Raw genomic sequence first — 23,716 nt, 5'->3', positions numbered from 1 at the left:
ACCTTAGTCTTCAGTCCTGCATGTGTTTGCCTTACATCCATGTTGGTCATGCTATTGAAAGATTGGTTATGCCACTTATGGAGCTGAGCCCTTCTTGAGGAGAAGCCAAATCTGCAGATACTCAAGAATTTCCCAGCATTTTATGGAACCTGAAGGTTCATTACCGTGTTCACAAGAGCCCTCCACTGGTCCCTGTCCTGAGCCAGATCAATCCAATCCATACCATCCCATCCTATCTCTCTTAAGATTCATTTTAATATTGTCCACCCACCTATGCCTTGGTCTTCCTAGTGTCTCCTTCTTTCTGGCTTTCTCACCGATATTGGTTATGTTACTGTATAAAAAATAATGAGTTTACCTGTGGAAAGTATGTAGTTGGATGCCACACATCTCACCAGTATCAGACACTGTGGTTAGTAGACTGTAAACATGTCATAGAATTTTCACTAATAATACCAAAACTCCAAAGTACTAAAATTTTCACTGTTGCCTAATTTCATTCCACTCTTGGGATGTTTGTTCTCTGTTGCATTTATGATGTGAATAATTTTTAGTACTTAAATATATTACCCATCCAGTGACTGAAACTCCACACACGTTTTGAAACATCAACAGTGAAATGTTATTGAACCTTTCATGTATTGATTCTGATTTAAAAAGTTGTTAGTGTTCTTTGATGGTAACATAATGTCTGTTCTTGAAATGCTGTGGACAGTTATGTTCAGCTGATGAATGATTGCAGGACACATTCCTTGTCAGATAAACCCAGTGCTTCTGAGTGGTTTATCTCGTGTGTAGCTTAAAAGGATTAAAACTGAATGTGCCCATGACAGAACTACTGATGTAGAGACAAGATGTCTTACAGTTGGCCCCATAGTACAGCAGCACCCTAAAAACTACTGCTTTGAACACAAGATATATGGTAGTTTATCCAATAATAATATAGCTGCACTGTAAGCTATTGACGTTTCTTTATGGCAGAAAATATAAAACTGTTATGACTTGTAGTGTTCCCTTTATATTTCATTCAGCATTGCATGTCACAAAGCCAGTTTCTAAGAAAATGAAATATATTCAGTCTCCTCAGTCAGTAAAGCGTAGGTTTGTGTGTATAGTAGACATTTCTAATTCTGTTTTCCAGTGTCCATTGTTTGTGGGATATGCATATACTGATGTGACCGATTTCATGTGCATGGTATTTTTATATGTAAATGCCTCAAAACATTATTATGTATATATAATACATACATACATACATACATTCACTTTACTATCTTCCTGGTGTAATGAAAGTTTCCATACATTATTTGTGAGGAGGGCTATTTTTGTGTTATTTTCTTTGTATGTACATACTGATATTCAGATGAACATATGGATTTGGAGAATTTTAAGATAAAATTAAATACAGTGGATGCATGAGATACTTTGTCATACCCAGTGTGCTTTTTTTCTGTACAGTAAAGCCACTTTATGACAAGACGTTTGCTGCCCATATACCCTTGACCTCCCCAGTTACACCCATACTTTTTGTGGTAGTTTCAAAGAGATTGCAAATTAAGGTTATACTACTATACTGCTTCCTAGAAATTCTCCTTTTTAGTTGAGTGACATATAATTTGATGTTGGATATTGTAGATGCATATATGTGGTGAAAGTTTGTTGTAGTTGGAATAAAATATTTGTTTTGAAAAACTTAGTATGAAGCCATCCATGTTGTTGTTAGGGAAGAAATATATGTGTGTTACTCTCCTTGTGTTTTCATTTTCTTTCCTTAATAATTTTGATCTCACTTTCCATATAATTCATTCATCAGTTTTGAATATAATGTTTGAACTTGGATGAAAAGGTAAACATTAAAACTTATGACTCAAAATAATCTGGTAGGTTATGTGTTAAAATGTCTTTTTGTTTTTATTCACAGCCCCACAGAACATAAAAAGGTATTTATACATAATTCAGCATAGTGCAGTTTTAGTTTCAGCATTTTCTGCATTCCCTTTCATATAATAATAAAAGGGAGAAATTGCCAAAATCATGTTCATGGACGTCCTTACAAAAAAAAAAGCAAACAAAAAACAACTTAAAAAGGGACTCTCATAACAGTTGATGGGTATGGGTTAATAGTTACATCTAAACAGCTGCAAATTAAAGCTTAAAACAATTGAATGTTTGGATTCATGGTTAGTAAAATTGGGATTATGTTTAGTAATTTGTATTTTGTCACATAACGGAATGCTGAAAATTACATTGTCCATTATATAATTTGATTGGTGTATCTTCCTGTGATACTGGATTGATTGTGCAGAATTCTTATTCTTGATACATGATTGGTTCTTGACTTCCCAGGATAACCATGTAATATAGAGGAGTATTTAGAATGAAAATGTGCAAGAATAACACCGCGGACGATGGTTGCCGTATGGAGGTAATGGGGATCACTTTTTTGGTGCAAGTTGTTGCATCAAAATTGAATGTAAATATGTGTTCAGACACGTTCCTCCGAGGGGAACAGCTGACTTTCCCTGAATGAGCTCCATGCAACAATCATGTAATACAAAGTTATATTAAGCACCTTTAATTTTTTTGACACTTTGATGAATAAATTATGTACATTCAGGTACTTAATTGTGAGCACAAATAAAACCAGTTCATCGGAAAGGGACAGACTACAATCTACAAAGCAAATCAATGCTCAAAGTTTAAATTATTTTCGCAGTTGTATAATTGTGTGTGTATATGTATATAAAAATGACTTCTTTTTTTTTCTCTCTCTCTCCCCTTTGTGCTCTTTTGATGCTGCTTTTATGCGTGCTCATTGTGTAGTTATCTTAGACCATTACATATACGACTGGATATTTTTGCAGTCGACTTGACCAGCTTTTGCATTCCTAAGGGCCATACTCAGCAGTCTACAATCATTTTAGGGGCCAACAAAATCCTAAGATTAAAAATGGTCTTAAGGGGAGTGGTGTTAAAAATGTGAAATTTATCTACATGAATGAAAGTTCTTAGAAGGGAATGATTTCTTAACAGTGTAGTTGGGTTGTGGTTTGTGTGGGTTTTTTTTCCCCCCTGATGCTATCTTGGATAGTTCTCTAGAGCTACATAACATTTGTCCATAAAAACACTGTGTGTTTGAATTTATATGAAGCGTAAATGTCTTCATGCACAATCATTTTGTCATCTCTGACATCATGTTGATGTGGCATATACAAGGTTCTTTGTCAGAGTAAGTGAATTTGTTTGGGTGTGCAATTCTTTTATGCTATAGAACACAAAACGGATTATTGGGATTTATAACACTTATTAACCGAGTAGTAGGCTGGCATAGTGGTAATGCTGTTTGACTTGTATTTGGGAGGTGCTCAGTTCAAATCACCCACAGGACACTGGCTGTCCTGATAAGTTTTTTTGTGGTTTTCCTGAGTACCTGCAGGCGAACACTGGGACAGTACCCCAGGCCACAGCTTCTTCCAGATCTTCCGTCACCCTGCCATTGAATAAATGTATAGTATAACTACTAACAGCACTGTAAAATAACTCACAACACTGAACTGTAAATAGACTATAGGAAGTCACAGATTAATCAATAAGACAATTTTGCTGTCGTTTGATCCCAGATGAGAATTTAATACTCTTCTGGGATACCTTTTACTTATAAATGAACTGCAAAGACAGAACCATGTTTTATATGGTATTGTATTTGTTGAACAACTCTTATTGGAATTTTGTTGTGAAGTTTTCTGAGTTGCCCTCCCAGGATTGTACATTTACATTGAAATGAGATATAGAAAGAAAGACTGTTACTTAGGGAGAATTGTTATTGGTGTAGCAATAGACACATCTGAGAAATGGAGATGAAATTTACAGAGGGGACACTTTAATTACCAGCGTTAAAACAGTTTTGGCTGTTGACGTGACTGCTTTTGAAATAAACATTGGTTTCAGATCTAAATGACCGTTAGAGTAGAACTTGGTAGATAATTCTCTCACATTGAATTGTAGCTTCACACTTTTTTGTTTTATTATAAGTTGGGTGATGTTTGGGGGCATCAGTATTTTTAGTGTTGAGGGAACATTTGCATGCTGGAAGCCCAGATATGGCCCACGGACTAACAGTTGAAAATCCTGTGAAATTATGGATTTGAGGCATGAATTGAAGGTATTTACAAATTTCAAGTTCATACAAGCAGGGAAACAATAATGGTAGCATTGTTTACTTATGATCTAAGATAACTACATAGCCATGTCTAATAAAATGGATGTCTGCAATAAGGAATCAGAAGAAAATATATTGCAGGTCTGCTTTTTGGTTTTAAACAGAAAATGGAAGTTATTCATTTTATTATATAACAGATTGACTAAAATGTGATATGATTTTACTTTAAAATTGTATCCATCTGAACAATAATGATTGTCCAATCCAAAAAGAGAGAGAGATAAGAGATAGTTTTCCTTTTTGCCTCATAGAGGAGTTAACATTGTCTACCAGATATGGTGCTTGGCAGTCATATGTTTGGACATGAGTGGTGTGTGGGGCTGCTTCCCTCTTCAAAACCAGAAGACGCACCTGCTTGTGTTAGTTGGAGGTTCCTCATAACTGTACATACTTTATTATTAACGTATAAAAAACAAAAAAGTTGTAATTTAAACTAGTTATTTTGTCTTTTAAAATCTAGGAATATTAAATAATACTGTATAAAATCACTTTTTATGGAGTAAGTCGTGCACTCAGTATTTAGTTTATATTTGAAAGTTTGCTATGTCTTTCAACCGCTCTTTTTACAATGTTATATTGTTAAGAAAGATATTCATCAGATAACATTGTTACTTTTTATTATTAGTGTATGTACCTTATTAACAAAAACATCATCGTCATCGTGTCTCTCAGTGCACTGTTTTCTTCTATGCATATTTAAGGAAACATAATTATAAGCCTGATTCCAATGTATAGTGCCTCGGTTGTGTTATATCTGCAGTGACATGACAGATGGTAAGTTGGGAAAATCACATAAAATGTTGATACTACAGCGAGTGGAAATGGAGTGACTTCTCTGGTTGAGTGTGAGGATGGGTGGAAATTCTGTGCCTTCTTGTTGATGGTTACATTTTAAGCGTGACCCCCATCATGGACTTAGATCATTATGTTGAGAACTGAAAATGTGCTGACTTGGATTTGCAGTAACATATGATGTGTAAGATTCGTGCTTAATCTTGGTCTTGGGACGTGGATCTCTGTGACCTGTAAATGCTATAGATGGCTTAAAGAATGGTTGGGAAGATGAATGTAATTAGTACATAGTATAGCAGACATTCTTTTCTGATGCTTTTGCAGCTTGTAGGTAAAACTAAACTTTTGGTGTTACATCTTCATGTGAAGAAAATGCCTTCAAAACTTAGATGCTACTGTTCCATTTCCTTATAATGAAACCTTTTTACTTAACGTTTTTTAAATGGCAGAAATTTGTGACCAATATACTGTTCATAAAATAGTCAGAATTTCTAATAAACAAGTACTCAGTTCATTGTGGCTTTTGTTTGAGAGACAGTGGGGAGTTAGAATTTCTTTCAGCTAGAACTGCAGGGGGAGGGGGGCTACATGTACTCAAGTATTTAGCTGGTTGAACATCTATGTGAACTGGAATATTATTCAGTCATTCAGCAATCTTGATGTACTTTACCTTACAGATAATCTCTCACCCCAAATGATTCAGTCAGCTATGGGTACAGAAGTTAATTGCAGGTATATACCATCATACAGGAAGGCACAGAATTCAAGTTATTGTTAAACCTGTACATTGAATGAAGAAGATGAAGAAATAGATATAACAGCACATCAATAGAATTGTACAAATTATATAGAAGTGTATGCTTGGAAGAGATACATGTTGTTAGGATCTGTTCAAGTTTTGAAGAAAAACAATTCCTGAGTGCATATAAGAGTTTCTGTGAAGGCATCAATGAACAATATAAAGAAAAGGAACAGACTGCATTAAGATACCAAACCGTTAATAATCACCGCCATCAAATATGCATTGTGCGTGTGTCTTGTCAAACTAAATATAAACTGCCATAAAGAGACATAATGGTATGATGAAAGTTGTGGCTATAGACTACAATCGCCAACCTAAAGCTGTTACAAATAACATTAGCTACATGTTTATATTGGAGTAGTGACATGCATTATGACCTTAGCGCTCCAGTTCAATCCCAGTCTTGCATTATTATTATTATTATTATATTATTATTGCAATTATACATAGCACTCAGGCTGAGCATTTAACATACTTTTAACAAATTGCAAATATAAGTTCAGTTGAGTTTTTCCTCCTGCTGTATATTGAAGGGGGTGAAGGACATGTTACCGGATACATTCAAGGAATAAATGACCATTAAACAAACATTTAAATTAGAGTGTCTTTCCTTTGTCCCTTTTCCTTCTATGCCAGCAAAATGTATGCATGCACTTCACCCCCTTACTTGAATGTGATATTTTGTAACAGTGTCCATAATGGGATATGTCATGCAAGAGTCCTGGGTTTGTATTGGTATTAAGTTTACTAAAATATTTTACCCACATTCTCAAATTACAGAAGAATATTTTGTTAACTTGACTAATACATGGACTGCACTACACCGTGAATTTCACATCACTTCAATAAAAAATTCTAACTGCTGTGTTGCTGTAAATTTACAAGAGTAGAAGAAGTTCGATTCAAGTCTTTCTATGCCATAGCTTAATAAATTAGTTCATTCCAAAGTAAGACCAACTCTAATTCATCAGTGCGGGAGGTGAGCTTAATGGGAATCGAATATAATATTAAATAAATAGTAACTGAAGGTAGAGGGAATCCCAGAATGTGATTTGATCCTTTAAACAAACTAAACATTCAGTTTTAGTGTGATGTCAATAAAAATATATAAATAAAAATATTAAATAATATAAGATGTAGATATCAAGAAATATCTCATAGCGGTGTGTGCAGGTTATGATGCTGTAATGTATACTTATACATCAGATTAAACTGGTTACATATTTGCAGAAGTGTTTAATTTTCAAACCTGATTACTGCCAAAGTTCTTGGCTTTGATTGCTTTCAATTTCCATATTTTACACAGTAGGATCCAAACTGTTTAGTTGATGATAGGATATTTGAAGGTCAATTAGGAGACTTCAAAGTGGTTCTTATTGCATTGTCTTAGAAAGAAGAAAATCGTAGGTAGATGAACTGTATCAAATGCCTTAGTTTGAACATTATTAGAAAAAAATTAATATGAGAGCCAACTATCAAAATCTGAGTAGACCAAATCATGTGGTTCTGGGATTACAACATTAACTTAATGTCGTATTTTAGCATCCTGTTGCACTGATTTTCATCCATGGTATATATACATTATCTTTATTTCTACCCTGAAGGTGGAGGCATTACGTTATTCAAAACATTGGTCCCCATCTACCAGACTACATGATGTACTTCAGAGACCCATAATATGAATCTTCATCACTGTAAAGACCATAAATCAGACATCAAGTGGATTCATCTCTCTTGAGGTTTAGGTACTCTTCACAATTCTTGGCACGTCATGTGTACAGTGTTATGAATAAGAACAGCCACTTCCATCAAATACCACAATTCCTCCTCTTTCCTCACCACAAGACATGTCATTCTGTTTACAATGCTAGCATTACTCCAGTATAAAGAATGTTCACATAATACTGCATTCATAAACCAGTCGAAATTGTCAGTGGTGCATGAGAGAGCTGAAATAACTTCATAAATATAAAGAAAATATAGATGGTAAAAAATATATATTAGCAAGAATCATCAAAATGGCTGTAATGCGCTTAACCATGAACTAGCATTAATGATAGAACCTTCCTGCTGCTGGTCTTGTCTTGCTACAGCATGTACTATTACTAGGAGAGAGGGTGGGTGCATCTTGTTTGATACAATTACCAAATTACATTATGTGGGAAGCATGTCATAATGGATTTAATCCTCCAATCAACCCTAAACTACTGATTCATGTTTATTCCAAGGAAACCTAGTTTTTTATTAATCATTTGTACCTGGGGAATGTTTAATGAAGAACAATCTGTTATTCTTTACCTCTCCGTTCTCTTTGTTTTGCCAGCAGTCCTGGCACAAAATTCATCAAGAGGGACTTAAACATATTAGTATTCATTTCGGGTTGTAAAATTATTATTAATGCTGTAATGTGACAACAGCACAAGTCCATTACAGGAACAGCAAAGTACCAAATTAGGAATGATATTGTTTTGGCAGAATAGAAAAGAACATAATTTATTTGCAGTCTCAGACTTGATAGACCTAAGCCAAGGATGTAGAACAAGTTATAATACAAATACTTGTTTCCAAAATAAATACATACACAGACATTTCAGATAATACAGTAATATTCCATAGTACATGAATTCCACATTATACATAAACTTGTTAAAAAAATGTGATTTAATTTTAACTTGATCAACTAAGGTAGACATGCGTACTACATTCCCTGCCTATCTCATCCCCCCTTGACTTCGTCATTCTAATTATATGTGATGAATTTCCCACCAATAGCGTCTATATGTGACTATGCTACATCTTTTGTTAATAATTATAATGATTTGCTTTTACTTATTTAAAGTAACGATAACGAAATTCAAACGTCGCTATTGCATGTTTAGTCATCTGTGTCTATTTCTACGTTGCCCACCGACAGCACTGAATTGCCTATCTAAATTTAGTAATCTGTGCCCTTGATGCCTGAGGCGCTGTAAGCCGAAGAGCCCCAAGAGGCTAAAGGGCCAAAAAATAAACGTGTGTGCGCCTGGTTATGGCAGCGTGAGGCATAAAATGACTGAAATGACATTACCGACTTTCGTCGCGTCTGTCTGAAATCACAGAATGTATTCGTGACTTTGTTGTGATTGTATTTCAAGCAAATGTCACTGCTGGATGTGGTAGTATTACAAGTGTCAGTGCTGAATGATAGGAGTGAAATTGATTAAGGTAATTACAATGAGTACTAACGGCGTATTCTGCCCCATACAGTATTTCAAGCGTTTAATTTGACACACGAGACCAACAGCAAGCACTGTATCCAGTAACCTGTACCGTAATCGAACTTCGTTCTAAGCAAGTATATGAACTGTGGAAAGTATTTACCTTTGTATGTCAGTATTGACAGTGCATTGTACATTCCAGTGACTATTCTTAAATCTAATAAATCTCACGTGGGAAGAAAATAATTGATGATTAAATAGTTATTTCAGTAATGTTCCTCAGTATTCGTTGTTGCCGTGGTAACGGAATCAAACCTCGCTATTGGTGGAGGAAGGCCACGAGTGTGCGCACGAAGTAGCGTTTCAGTGCTTATATTCTTATGTTCCAGAATGTTTATAATTGGCATTTTTAAACGAATCAGTATGCGGAATACTATACTTTTGTTCGTGGTAACAGTGTTTGTTAAAAGCGCGCCAAGGAATGGCGATTTGTATTTGTGGATTGATGAGCAACAAGTGAAAATGTTTAGCGGTGAGTAAGACTTCCATTTTATTCGTCAAACAGCCAATGGCATTAATATTCTTGTCACGCAAACCAATAACAGGTTGAACGAAGAACCTTGGAAATATGGCGCGATGTATGACAATCTCATTTATTAGCGCATGAAACATGTGTGTATTCTTACAGGTATCTCGATGGAAATTTATGCCATAATGGATGGACATGTTTTGCCGTATATATTAGATCCAAACTTTGAAAAACATCTTCCTATCATTCCATCAGAGGTAGGTGATTCAGACTGTGGTTTATGATTTTAGAAAAAAAAAAACATTAGACAGTAGTAAAGAATGCCTTTCATTTCACATCATTCTCTTAAGAGCCATTCAGTTTCAAAATAACGTTGAATTATACCTTACAGATTCAGTTTCCTTTAATTTTTCTGTAAACTACTGCTGGGCATGATTACACAACTAAAGAAATCAGTATAGTGTAATTCTTGTTGGAGAGGAAAATCTTAGTCATGAGATACTCTCTTTGATTAAAATTCTTTGTAAAAGAATTATTTAATATTCTAACATATATCTTGCTAAGACCAAACTCAACTTGAGGCCATAGTATTTCTAGAATGATCCTGTGCTTTTGTGAGCGGGCTAGGCACTTGATGCCTCTCAAAGAGCCAAGGTGAGAGGGGGTCTGGATCCTTTGATGAATATGAGGCATGTGCATGCTGGCACATGATTGCCTGCCACTCAGTTAACACAAGAGCCTTTAATAAAATATTATTTGCACAGATTTATGTTTGGTTGTCATAATAGCCTTATTCAGTAATTGCAAATAACACACTGGCAACAATAATTTATTCTGACATTTTGGCCTCATAGTCTTGTGTGTGCTGAAGGTTCAGAATGTAAACTGCAAGCATGTTTGATACCTTCTTCTGGCACCTACGATGTTGTATTGATTACTTGAACCAGATAATCCTCAACAAGTGGTTTAAATATTTGTACAGAGTAAGAAAAAAGGCCTCTGTGATTAAAGGATGAAGTCTAATAAATGATTCATGTATGTTTTAGGTTGGCTATGTTAATTTCACGTGGAAGTCAGGAACTAAAAAGTACTACTATAATTTTGATAGACTTCAGTCTTTTGATGAGGCAGTTTTGGAGCCACCTGTAATTTCTATCAAGACTAAGGGTCGTGTGCCACGCAAACCTAAAGGTACCATATTTTTTGTAAAAACATTTGAAGCATATGTATTTTCTGTGTACTATAAAACACATCCCTTTCAGAAACAAATAATCATGAACAGATGCCTTTTGTAAATCTGATGATTTTCCAAACAACAAAATGATATAAAGAGTATTGAAATTTATTTTTATATACCTTTTCTCCAGTTTATGATTCTGTCTCATAGGACAAATGCATTATAATACATTTGAGAGTCGAGGTTCTCATGGCGGTGACTATGAACAATACTATTTTGTGAGATATTACACATGTATAGAGGTTTATTGACCTTTCAGAGGAGCACACTGCCTCCATCTTCAAGGTCATAAAGTAAACCAACCAGAAAGCAGGATGCTGCTTTCTTTCATGACCTACCTTTCAGCCCAGAAGTAGATCAGTCATCTTCTACCAGACTTCTCGGCATGAGATCCCAGCGGATACTACTGTTTATAATACATTTGTTAACAATGACCAAGACGTGCATGTCTGTGCGGCATGGAATTCATTATCTTGTGGTGTTGTGATGTGAGAAGAAATATCATAATCTAAAAGGAGTGTCGTTGTTAGTAACTATTTAAAGCAAAGTCTTTCTAAATATAGAAAATGATTATTGATATGGCTGCAGATGTAATGAGGCATATTATCTTATGTGCACAGTATTCAGTGTGTTCCTACCGTGCTCTGGGAACAACTCGGGCATCGCTTCATTCGGCATTGGACTGCTTATTGAAAGTAGAAAGGGGAAGCCCCTACCAGGCACTCCACTGAGACTTAGACTGAGGAAGGAATGTGCACAGAGGGGTGAGAGTTGGATGTGTCATACTTAACATATATTTGTTTTAAAATATGGATTAGAACATTTATCCATGTTTTCCATTGTCTTTATTTTGTTCAGTTACAAGTATGTTTTCTTCTTGTGTTTAATTTTGTCTCCTTAATGGCATTGAATTTAACTACAACAAATGGGATGTGAGGTTAGTATGTATAACTAGAATTTAATAAACATGTAAAAGTTGGCCTTTTCAGGATTCTACACAGACAATACTTCAGAACATAGCACTTGACATGAGTCATTCTTTATTTTCCCCCTACAAACTACTTAGTAAGTAAGACTCAACTGTAACTAACAAAAGAATGTTTCTACTACCATTGTAGTTTACATGTAGTCCATCACCATTTGTCTGTTTCCTCAAGAAACACCTGATGATGGCCTGTCTGTGCCGAAACATGTTGTGAATTGATATATAACAAACATTTGTTAGTGTGATGGCAATCCTTCCATTTTATTTGTATTGCCAGTAAGTATAGCAGAAGAGAAATGGAGAGACTTTTGAAAATTATATTTACTTACTTACTCATGGAGGTGAGCCCTTCTTGAGGAGAAGCCAAATCTTCAGCTACTCAAGAATTTCCCAGCATTTAATGGAACCCAAAGGTTCATTACCATGTTCACAAGAGCCATCCACTGGCCCTATCCTGAGCCAGATCAATCCAATTCATACTGTCCTATCTAAGATCCATTTTAATATTGTTCACCCACCTATGCCATGGTCTTCCCAGTGGTCTCTTTCCTTCTGCCTTTCCCACCAATATCCTATATGCATTCCTCCTACATGCCCTTCCAAACTCATCCTCCTTGACTTGATCATTCTAATTATATTTCGAGAAGAGTATAAGTTATGACGCTCCTCATTTGGGCCGCACCATAGCTCAAGCGGTTAGTTGCTGGCTTCCCACCGGGGTGGTCTGGGTTCAGTCCCAGATCTGGTCAAGTGGGATTTGTGGTGGACAAACTGGCGCTGCGGCAGGTTTTCTCCGAGTACTTCGGTTTCCCTTGCCAATCTTCATTCCACCAATTGCTCCACAATCACCCTCACCTATCATCTGGGCCTGGTACAATAAGCCAGAAGTGGCTGCAGTACAAGGGACTTAGTTCCACCCCATTAGCAATATTAAAAAAAAATAAGCTTCTCATTTGGAGAGACATATACATTACTTAAGATATTTTCTGTATTTCAGATTTTCACTGACAAAATCGTTGTTATCCATGCAGATGTATAGACAAGCCCTCTCCCATACATTATGTGTTCTCTGTTAAAGGCCCAGATCCAGAATGTGACAAGAAGTGTGCCAATGGTGGCTGGTGTAATTATGAGAAGATCTGCCAGTGTCCTGAAGGCTACATGGGGCAGTACTGTAAGACTGCTCTGTGTTACCCACAGTGCATGAATGGGGGCAGTTGTACTGCTCCAGGGATGTGTAGCTGTCCAATTGGCTTTCAAGGAAGGCACTGTGAAGGGGGTAAGAAACCATGGGAAAATGCTACATTTATTCACCTTATACAAATTAAGAATGTCTGTTCACAGCTAGGCCTCAGTATACTAACGGGTAGCATGTCTCTATTGTTTTGGATGAGATATGATTTCAAAATTATGGTTGGTTGGACACCACTTGGGTGAGTTATGTAATTGAATACTTTAGTTGGGGTAAGTGATTTAAAGTTGTTACCACTCGTCTGCCAGAGACCTCCACAGTCATGACCACAGCAGCATCTAGAAACATAGTAGGGAGCTTAGTTGGCGACTGAAAACGGCATCCAATTTTGCCTTCATTCATCTCTTATCAGGAGCGAAATACTCTTTTACATGCCATAAATGTATTTCATGGGACTCTCTTTGCTTCCTTTCCAAAGGAAGTTGTGCTATGGACTTTTGTCACCCTTAAAAATTCATGAGTCTTAGCCAGGTTTGAATGCGCAGACCTTGGGTCAAATGGCAAGCACATTCCAGTGAGGCAGATATTTTCAAAATTATGAAAATATCTAAATTAAATTGTATAAAACACTGTAGCATGACTTCTAAAATTATATTTATTTTATAATATATCAGGTTTCACTTTCAGTAACAATGCTCTCTTCATCATAAACTAAAGGAATATTACATGGGAATATTACATGTTTGGAACATGATTTATTGGTTCATATCACTTTTGATATGGCAATGGCTGCCTTACAGCCAAACTTTATGGTTTCAGTAAGAACCCTGTAGAAAGGCGCTTGTTCCGCACCTTGGTCTCGTCCTGTGTCATGATGCTCTTGCTCTTCATCACGGAATTTCTGAATGACCTGTAGAAGCTCCTTGTTAGCCTCCGGATCAGACATAAGAGTTCGAAGCTGATCGTTATAATGATCAACTATAACTGATTCTACTGACATGGTACATGCCATGGCAGCTTTTGGACCAAGCAGAGCAGACCCTGTAGCAATTCAAAGACAAGCACAGAAAAGAAGTCAGTAAAATCTTATATTCCAGCCTAAAAATGTTTCTCTTCTGCACAACAGACTGTGTTTGAAAATAGTTCCAACAGCATATGCATATTGATTCATGGACCACTCCACCATGATTACTGAAATGACATACATTTACAAGTTGGCTCATACACAGACAAACTCCCCTGCTGTACTACAAATAAGTGGCATTAATTGCAGAAATTTCTGTTTCACTATTTGTGTGGACCAGGTGCTGGCAAATCATAGAACGCTGGTGACACTTGGCCCTCAAGAGAAAAATGGCTGTCCACAGAGACCCTTTCTGGCAAGATAACATAAGAAAAATGTTTGTCTACTGAATAGTATCTGGGCTGTAAATGGCTGCAACTCAAAATTGTGCAAGTATGCTGCTAAAATTGGATGTAATATTCTATAACCCTAAAATTTCTGATTTCAGTAATATAAATCCAAAGATTTTATTATAAATATAAAAGGACCTGGTAGATACCGTGTAAGGTAAAGTTGTTCCTGTGCTTAATTTAGCTATATTTTAGTTTATTTGGTAGATATCTTGTCTTAATTCACAGACCTGCACCAAGCACAAAGCCAGCAATATTCCAGATGGGAACCAAGGCTGTAGGCCGCACCCTATACTTGTTAATGAGCTCTTCAAATTTTGCTCTGTGCTCTTTTTCCTGATCCCACATGATCTGAATGAGGGGACCCACATTCGTTCTGCCTGCAAGAGAAGGGGGGAGGGACATCACCAGCCGTACTTCATAGATTCCTAACTTATGGCTATTAGAATTCTAAGCATGGTATTCTACACATGGTATGTGTAAACTGACATATATTCTGACTTTTTATCCTGTCCACTTTCTCTTTCTATTTTTTTAGGCCGTTGCAGAAATAACCAACAGATATCAAGTATGTAATGAAGGAAGACTGTATTTCCAAAATGATAATAAAATGATTGTTCTTTATTTATTTAATAAAATTTAACATGTTTCAACCTCATTAAGTATGTTTACAAATATAAAAATTACATACCAAGCACAGCCATTTGTCCAGCGTAGATACGATCAGCCCCTAACTCTCCAGCATGGTCCACCCTGATGATGCTGTCCACTTCTGGTGAACTCCTGCTTACATACCTCACTCCAAAAGGAATTGGAGGTATTTTAATTAGCAACATTCGAAACATGGCCTCACAAGAAGAGCAACACTGAAAATCAGATTGAAACCAGAATCATAACTTAAGTCAGGTAGTTAGAATTCCAAAGAAACTAATACTGGTTTAAGTAATTCCATGAAGCAGAGTCCTGCTTCAGCAGAAAATAGTCACTCAGCTAGTCAAGAAATTCCCTGCCTTTCATTTAAACTCAAGATTCATTCCCGTGTTCACAAAGACTCCCTATTTTGAGTCACTTGAATCCAGTCCATGCTCTCCTACCCTGTTTGTCTTTGAAAGCCAGTCTCATATTGTCCTCCCATGATCACTAGACTCAGATATATTCTATTTAAATAAAACTAGTGAAATTCATACCCTTCAGTTCAGAATCCTTCATTTTCCTCAATCCTGAATATAATCGTAAAGATTCAAATAATTTTATGAGTTGTTTTGTGTGGATATGAAACTTGGTCACCCACTGGCTGAAGAACATGGATTGATGGTGAGGATGGGTACTGTAGAGAATATTTTGACCTAAGAGGGAGAAAGAAACATAAAGTTGGACAACATTTCGTAATGAGGAGTTTTGTAACTTGCATAAGTAACCAAATATTATCAGGGTGCTCAAATCAAGGAGAGATGAGAAATGCATACAGAATTTCAGTTCTACTGCTGATCAAGGTACCAAGAGAAACATAAATAAAAGCGCACCTGCTTATTTCTCACCCAGATCATATCTGAGCCTGTTTACTTGTGACTGTCTGGTTTAGGTATTAAAATATACCGTTTCTTCTTTTTTTAATAACTAACGTTCTTTTTCAGGAATATGTGCTGAGAAATGTCAGAATGGAGGGAAATGCATTCAAAAGGACACATGTGAATGCTCAAAAGGCTATTATGGATTACGCTGTGAATTCTGTAAGTTGCTTTGTTTAAGAAATTAAAGCAGTATTTACATTAGCGTGGTGCCACGTCTAATAACAGACATGAAAGTAGTTTGGCCATGGTCATGGCTCGTGTATACAAAACAGCCACGAGTGCATAGGCGTGAACGCATGCCTGCCAGTTGCCACGCTTTTTTCAGCCAGGCGTGACAAATAATCAAACTGCGTTTAATTTTTTCACCCGAACCTGGTGTATTTACAGGCATGAGTGTCAGTTCTGTGGTGCACACTGTGCGGGAACGTTGCCAAAATGTCGGGAAAACTGTCGCTTAAATTATCGGAGAACAGTGCCATGTGGCTGATTCAGCTTTGTCAAAGTGAACCCTGTTTGTATGTCGTGACTAGCGAACTGCAGCAATCAAACATATTGTTGCTGCATTATCAGTTGACAGCTTCGGTCCAAAAGAAGTTGCTTCAAAATTTAAGAATTTAAGGAATTCTTATTCACAAGAGTTGAGGAAGATACAAGATAGTCACAAATCAGTCAGAAATCTTCTGGGTTGTTAGATACAAGTTCATCCGATAGTGTTCTTGATGGACCAATCGCTTCTCTCTTAGCAGTCCAGTTTCTAACCCACCACCTTAGTTTTCTTCAGCACTTTCCAAAATTTTAATTTTTTTTTCAGCAAGGAACTGCTCAATTTTTATTACTTCAGCAACAGCACCGTACATAAGTAACACCCCTTCCATCTTCATACAGTGACTATAATGATCACGTGGAAACTCGACCCCAGGCATGTAATACATTTCAAACATTCCAGTGTTTACATTGCAAAATGACTTACAAGCGTACAGGAAAGGTGCACGAATGTGCCACTCCGAAGCGTGGTCACAGCTTTCAAAAAAGGCACATTTTCTTGCCTCAGGATTCCGCTGCGGCACCACCCTAATGTAAACACCGGTTAAGATTTGCATCTTTAAATTAAAAGTCACTTCTCTTGAAACTGTGCTTATATGACATGTGAGCAGAAGTACTGATTTCAAAGGGTTGCAGATTTAACCTCTGTATTTTCCTAGCAGTATTCCTGCCAAATGTGTAGGTTCAGGACAGTTGAACCCGGAATTGTATCGTTCTGTTGGAGTTAAAACTGAAATGTTATAAAGTACTTTATAATTATATATGGAATAATAATATACTGCAGCATCCTGTTGCACTGTGTATTCTAAATTCAGAACAGCTCCACACAGCACCAAAGAAAAACCAACAAAATATACATCAGACACATGCACACAACAGAATAATCATGGCATGATATTTTAAAAAAATCATTAAAAATTAAAGTATTTATAAGTATTTTACACCTTTACAATGCAACGTGTAGAAGTGTGACAATGGGGCAGCAGTTTCATCTACTAAATCTGATGATGGCCAGTTGGTCCGAAACATGTAGCATTCAAATAACAGGAAGAGATGAAAGCTTTGTAAGTGTGAATTATGAATGAGGTTGCACAGGGACGGTAAGACGTGAGTGTGCTAATTTAGTAGATAAGGAATATTGAGAAAAGTGTATTAAATCAGTATATGAATGAAACTATAGTAAAGATAAATAAAATATAAATTTTCAATCTGTACTTATTAAAAACCTGAGGATACTTTGGATACTAAAACATATCACCAGGAAAGCCCAACAGAATGGAGACATAACTTTCTGAAATATGAATTTATATATGTGAATATCATCAAGCCTTACACGGCGGCCGCCCTTTGCCGCCCAGGAAGTTTCCTGGTACTCACTTCTGCTAGAGGCTGTGTCAACCCCAGGGCCACAGTGCAGATTGAAGGATTAGGTAAATTGAAAAAAAATTCAGTGACTTCATTGGGAATCAGACCTACGATCTTCCAGCTTGTAGCATGGTGCCCCCAAGGACAGTGATAATTCCACAAAGAATTAATTTCAGAATTTGTGATATTAATGTTGTCTCTAGGTATGTTTTTTACCGATGGAGAGAACAATAAGCTATTTTCTGTCATAGACCAGAAGGTCAGAGTTTGCTATTGAGTAACTTCACAAGTGGATATTCTCAGTGAGAGAAATGTTAACAGATTCTCATGAAATAGTATTTGTTCATTTTATAGCAAAGTGTATCATTCCATGTCTGAATGGTGGGCGTTGCCGGGGTGTAAATAAGTGTCGTTGTCCTACTGGCTATATGGGAGATCACTGTGAGATTGGACGCCATGTACCTGCAAGAAGTACATGTACAAAACCCTGCCGGCATGGAACATGCAGGCCTGACAACACGTGTGTCTGTGATCCAGGCTGGTACGGAAAATTATGTCATCAAAGTAAGTGGCTGGAAACTAATTATAAATCCGTCTTTGTGGCTAAGACATAAAAGAAGCATAGAGGTAAAGTTCCATCATTCTTAACCTTGGCAACCGGATAAAGGTGTGTTCTCAGATTCATACAGGCTGCCTGCACGCCAGGAAAAAAGAGTATCATATTAAGTTCTGGCAGATTTTCCCAGTACTAACATTAGAATCTTAGCGGCCTCCGTAGTCTAGGGGTAACGTTCCCACCTCATGACTCAAGGTACGCGGGTTCAAAAACCCGGCGGAGGTCGTGGAATTTTTAAGGGCGGAAAAATTCAGGGAACAAGTCCTCCGGGAGGGACTTTAAGCCGTGGGTCCCGTGTCGTAGATTTACGGCACGTAAAAGAACCTCATGTCTCTAGGAGACCTCTGAGCAAAATTAGGCCAAGTTTCCTGCCAAACTAGTTCGCAATTCCTCCGATAGATGGGGGAAGTATCAGGTACCACTGCCAGAGGAGGGGGGACCTCTCTGATAGAAAGGGACTAAAGTATTAGATACCACTGCCAAGTAGAGGGTAGAAACCTTGCTGGCAGAAAGGGACTAGTAACCCCTGCCAGAGGAGGGACGACCTCACTGACAGAAAGGGACTAACTATTAGATACCACTACCAGTAAGAGGTTGGAACCTCGCTGGCAGAAAGGGGCTCATAGTAAGCACCAGTACCGGTAGGGTATGGAGACAGTAGAAATTAAAGGGGGACGCACAATGGACCAGTAACCGGTCTAAGTGCATGGGGAAACCCACCCCCTCAATACGGAATACGGAACATTAGAATCTTAGCATATCTTTATTGGGTGAACAAGATCATAGGCAGTAGGAACACAGTTATGAATTATCTATGCAGGTGTGATCTAAAAATAACAAAAATTCTTCATCATTGAAGCTCCAGTTTTGTGTCTGATTAACCCTCTTGTATACTGAGTTTGTTTAGTCTCATTTGTCATTTACTTATAAATATTCTTATTGCCTTCACTTTGGTTCACTGCGGTTTTCTTCTTTTTCAGAAGCCCCACAGATGCGCAACAGAAGCAGAGTTCGTCGTTAGAAGGTCACGCTCTGAAGCTAACTTCCATTAAACAGCATTATATGCAGACTGATCAAAGTATATGTCTCTTTTTTTTTCTTCATTTTCCAAGAAAATCCAACTAACCAATTACTTCCATTTGAGGAAAATGCACCTACTACATAGCAAAATACAGACATATGATATGTAATAGGATGTATGAATACATGTGTGATGTGAACTCTATGATGTAACCCAAACAAAAACGTTTATACTATATTGTGTTGATTTACGGATTCAGACAGATTGATTTTGGCACCACTGATCGAATATAAACAGTTCCTTGATCAAGTGCAAACAAGACAAAGTCACTTTTGGTTGTCGTTCTTGTAGGAATGGTACAATTTTAATTATTTCAAATCACAACTAAAACTGACATGAAAAGGCATAATCGTCTAAATATATTCTCACAGGACATATGGTCAAATGATTCAGTAAGACACACCTGAAAATGTTGCAAAATCATTACATATTTAGTTTAATTCTTCCAATATAATATAAAGCAAGATCTTTTCTGTGTGTGTGTGTGTGTGTGTTAGTACTGCATACCTAAGGCTAGTATTTTCAGTAAGACAAGATTTCTAACCGAATATAAATGACCATGAACATATTAGTTCAATTTTTTATATATTCTGTCTTCCCACAAAAGATAGACATGTGTTTCCTGTATTGCATATGAGTGAATCATAAGTGAATAGACAATGCCACTAAAAAAAAGATGCGAATTCTATCTGCCAGTACCTCCGACAACTAATCAATTGAGATGGTAGCACAGGCTTCTCCTGAACTGTTGTGTATATCAGTTATACCTCACGAAGAGTACTGTCACCTGGAGCGTGATGCTGTGTAGTCTGGTAGAAGTTTACTGACATCTTGGAGGAATTCTGCCTCCTTCAGGGTGAAAGAGTATCCATATCATTTTTCTTTCCCAAATACAAAACAGAAATTTTAAGCAAACAGTTGCCAATAACTTCAAATCTAAGATGCCAGCAATCTGTACCAAAATAAGCTATTTTCAGTTTTGATTAGACAAGAGACATGTCTTCCATCTATCCCCAAGTATTTATAGCTTTACTGAAAATATTCACAGTGTGAACTAAATGTCTTATGTGCCATGTTGTCTGAGCCAGTTATGTGATAATGTAACTTCCAAGATTATGGCTTTCTGAGATGTGACACCATGGAATTTGGTAGATGGATACAAACATGCTGGAGGAATCTGTTAACTTCATCTTCAAGGAGATGGAGGGGGGGCATGTTGATACAAAATCTACAACATTACAGTGTCATATTCCAGAGGACTATAATATTGACACTCAGTTGGACCAGAGGTTCTCACAGCTGTGATTGTCAAGGGTAGTCTTCTGGGTTGTAACACCATGTAGTCTGTACTACACAGCATCACAGTCCATGCCATAATCTTCATACTACCATGAGAACCTCAGATCTGTCAAGGCATATTCTGTCCCTCATTTATCATAATCACTTTTTTTTAAAAACTCTGGCCATGTGGGCAGATAATACATCTCAACTCTGGACAGATTTTGCAAGTATTCATTAGAGGACACCTAAAATAAATTTAGCAAATTACACATTGAGCCATACAGCAGTGTAGTTGGTTGAAAATCTCACTGAGTTATTGAAGAGGTTGGTATTTTAGTCATTACATAAATACTGTACATATAATAACAGGGATTCCAAAATTAGCAAACTGTTATCATCATATATAATGTGGGTACTTAAACTCAACCCCAACACTCTCTTTATATCAAGGGTCTACTACTTCTACTGACATGAAGTGTTGATGTATTTTTATAATGGATTGTATTCATTGCATTTACTGAAAACAAGCAAAGACTATAATAACAGGATATCTATATTTGTGTAAAATTAAAGCATGCAGAAACTTCACTTACATTTATTTATGGTTTATATAACAACCATGTCAGTAGCTTAGCTTATATAGTGTAAAATGATAGAATTAATGAAGTGGAGAGGACAGCGCTCATGGCCTGAACTATCCCAGGAGTTGCCTTCTGGGACTGAGGAAAACTACAAAAAAGTTAAGTCAGGATATGCAGCTCCTAATCTTGTTTCAAACCTGGGGCCTGAGATAAAGTGAATGGCAAAGTTATTCCTGTGCTTAATTAGTTAAGCGTTATGCCATGAAGACATATTTTGAACATATTCTTGACCTCAGAACTAGATGGAGGTGAGTGGTCAGCATTATGACCCTGCCACTGTACCCCCATGGAAAGAGCCCCCAGTACCTATTGAATGTGAGGCTGGGTGGGCCCCAGAGTCAGTCTGGATACTGTAAAGAAGAGAAAAATCTTGCATTGCTGGGAATTGAACACAGGCCATCCAAGCTGTAGCCGATCACTATATCAACTGAGCTACCCTGACTCCAACATGGGACCTGAAGAGTGCCAATAAACTGACTGTGACATTTGGTATTGCTTAGATATAAATACTGTATATATTGCTGCCATGCTAGTAAACTCCCCGGAATGCAGCCTATGTGGGGAATGGGGTTTGCTGGTTGCGTGTGAAAAACTATTACAGAAACCCTATACAAAGTTAAAACAAGTTTTTATGAAAGATTTCATATATGTATAATGTAATATGATCACAAATTTAACTAGCCTCTATAATGCCACCTGCATAAGTGAGTTTGGTGGCTACTGGATACTGGGAGACCTATATCCTAGAAGATAGAATTCTTCATAACCACTGATGTGAGAACCTCAGTCTTTATATGGGAAATTTTTCTTTGAAATCTGAAAATTTCAAATGCATGGATACTGGAATTTACTGCATTTGGGACTTCATTAGTGTAGTTATGTCCCCCAAAATCATATATATATATATATATGAAAAAAAAAATAGTTTTGAGATTGAGCTTAGACAACATTTTGATGTCCCCAAATTTGAACTTATGAAAAAAAATGAATATGTGAATAACTTTGCACAAGAATTCTAATCTCATGTCAATGAACTAGGTTAAACCAAATGGTGATAGGTTACGGCTAGCTGGCTGACTGCACAATTTGTCTCTCCTTCCCTGCTGCACAGTATGCCAATAACATGTAGAACCTATTTGACAAAACTGTATATATGAATGGTGTGGTCATTCACCTTTGACTATGATGGAGATGTCTGAACTGTTTGTTTTCAAATAAAAACTGACATGGCTGTTCCCCCATAAAGATTTTAGCGCATTTCTAACCTTACCACTACATGGGAGTGTTCAGCTTCATATCCTGGTCACTTCATCTGGGAAAAGCCCATGATGATACTATGTGTATATGAGGCTAGATGGGCCACAAAGCAATCATATCAGCATTTTTAATGTTAATATCACAGGATGAACAACTAATGAGGATTGGTCTATGATATGTATAGCAGAGCAAATACATCTACCAGAAGCTCCAACAAAGCGAGTAAAAATACAGGACACTGAACACATACATACATGAGTCCTTCAGGGGGGGGAAAAAAAAATATAAAATGCTCACTGCTGATTGTATTATCGTGTCATGGCTTTAAAATGCTTATATGCAGACCTTTAGGTGCACTTTGAAATAATAGTGGTGCCTATCTGCTAAAATAATTGCCATAACATTCCACAGGAAGGTAATCTTAATATTTTCAACAGACATCAATGATTGTTAATATAGCTACATACTTAAAAGTCCACTCTGGCAGATCAAAGAGATTTTCGTTTAATTTTATGCTAATCATCTTCCTTAAGTGTTTAGTATGTAAAAATACTTAGTATAAAATGAAGATGCTTGATAGTACTGCTGTCTTATTAAGTTCTATAAGCCTTATGAGTTTAATACTAAAAGGAACAAAGAAGTTTTATAAAGAATCAAATTGCTGAAGTCATGCTGTTTTAAGGGCTGAAGCACTATTCTTTGTCTTCAAGGATAACATTCTTCAGATATTGTTTTGCCAACAGTAATCACACAGTTGAACATACACAGTTACCTACATATCATTGTGACATGTAAAACTGTTTCGTGCATATACCTGTGCTGTTATTTTTCAGTACAGTTAAGTGGCAGCTCATCCTGTCACAACCAAGATACAATATAAACTGTTAACTTATGATAACTGTGTTTCCTGATGTAATATATTTCAATTTTACCACTGCCCCACGTCTTTACACTGGTAACCTGATTGAAAAAAGTACTTTATTTTGTTACTAGAT

General features: G+C 36.8%; 2 protein-coding genes across 4 annotated transcripts; one reads left to right on the top strand and one right to left on the bottom strand.

The window, feature by feature from the left end:
• Positions 1 to 242: 242 nt before the first annotated feature.
• On the top strand, positions 243 to 21,411 carry LOC111863585 (protein shifted). Of its 2 annotated transcripts, XM_023850041.1 has the most exons (9): positions 243 to 9,017; positions 9,400 to 9,542; positions 9,699 to 9,796; positions 10,586 to 10,730; positions 11,397 to 11,540; positions 12,840 to 13,040; positions 16,001 to 16,096; positions 18,200 to 18,409; positions 19,442 to 21,411. In XM_023850041.1, exons 2-9 carry the CDS (start codon positions 9,401 to 9,403, stop codon positions 19,480 to 19,482), a joined length of 1,077 nt encoding a protein of 358 aa, XP_023705809.1. In that variant the 5' UTR covers positions 243 to 9,017; position 9,400; the 3' UTR covers positions 19,483 to 21,411. The 2 variants fall into 2 exon arrangements, with proteins under 2 accessions (XP_023705809.1, XP_023705810.1); XM_023850042.1 differs by lacking the exon at positions 9,400 to 9,542.
• Positions 13,591 to 23,702, bottom strand: LOC111863586 (5-demethoxyubiquinone hydroxylase, mitochondrial). Of its 2 annotated transcripts, XM_033751123.1 has the most exons (5): positions 23,536 to 23,702; positions 15,554 to 15,712; positions 15,058 to 15,232; positions 14,597 to 14,746; positions 13,591 to 13,994 (listed from the first exon to the last, which is right to left on the bottom strand). In XM_033751123.1, the coding sequence occupies exons 3-5, from the start codon at positions 15,209 to 15,211 to the stop codon at positions 13,717 to 13,719; spliced, it is 582 nt and encodes a 193-aa protein (XP_033607014.1). In that variant the 5' UTR covers positions 15,212 to 15,232; positions 15,554 to 15,712; positions 23,536 to 23,702; the 3' UTR covers positions 13,591 to 13,716. The 2 variants fall into 2 exon arrangements, with proteins under 2 accessions (XP_033607014.1, XP_023705811.1); XM_023850043.2 differs by lacking the exon at positions 15,554 to 15,712.
• Positions 23,703 to 23,716: the final 14 nt, after the last annotated feature.

The sequence above is a fragment of the Cryptotermes secundus genome, unplaced genomic scaffold (assembly GCF_002891405.2).
Source record: "Cryptotermes secundus unplaced genomic scaffold, Csec_1.0 scaffold57, whole genome shotgun sequence".
NCBI classification, from domain to species: domain Eukaryota; kingdom Metazoa; phylum Arthropoda; class Insecta; order Blattodea; family Kalotermitidae; genus Cryptotermes; species Cryptotermes secundus.
Note: the sequence above shows the minus strand (reverse complement) of the source record. Positions and strands in the feature narration are given on the sequence as shown.

Coding starts and splice junctions, on each gene's coding strand:
- LOC111863585 (XM_023850041.1), top strand. CDS start 9,401: ATGTTTATAATTGGCATTTTTAAACGAATCAGTATGCGGAATACTATA. Junction 11,541..12,839: donor GAAGGAATGTGCACAGAGGG/GTGAGAGTTGGA, acceptor TCTCTGTTAAAG/GCCCAGATCCAGAATGTGAC. Junction 18,410..19,441: donor CGGAAAATTATGTCATCAAA/GTAAGTGGCTGG, acceptor CTTCTTTTTCAG/AAGCCCCACAGATGCGCAAC.
- LOC111863586 (XM_033751123.1), bottom strand. CDS start 15,211: ATGTTTCGAATGTTGCTAATTAAAATACCTCCAATTCCTTTTGGAGTG. Junction 14,747..15,057: donor TGGACAAATGGCTGTGCTTG/GTATGTAATTTT, acceptor CTTCTCTTGCAG/GCAGAACGAATGTGGGTCCC. Junction 13,995..14,596: donor TGGCTTTGTGCTTGGTGCAG/GTCTGTGAATTA, acceptor GAATTGCTACAG/GGTCTGCTCTGCTTGGTCCA.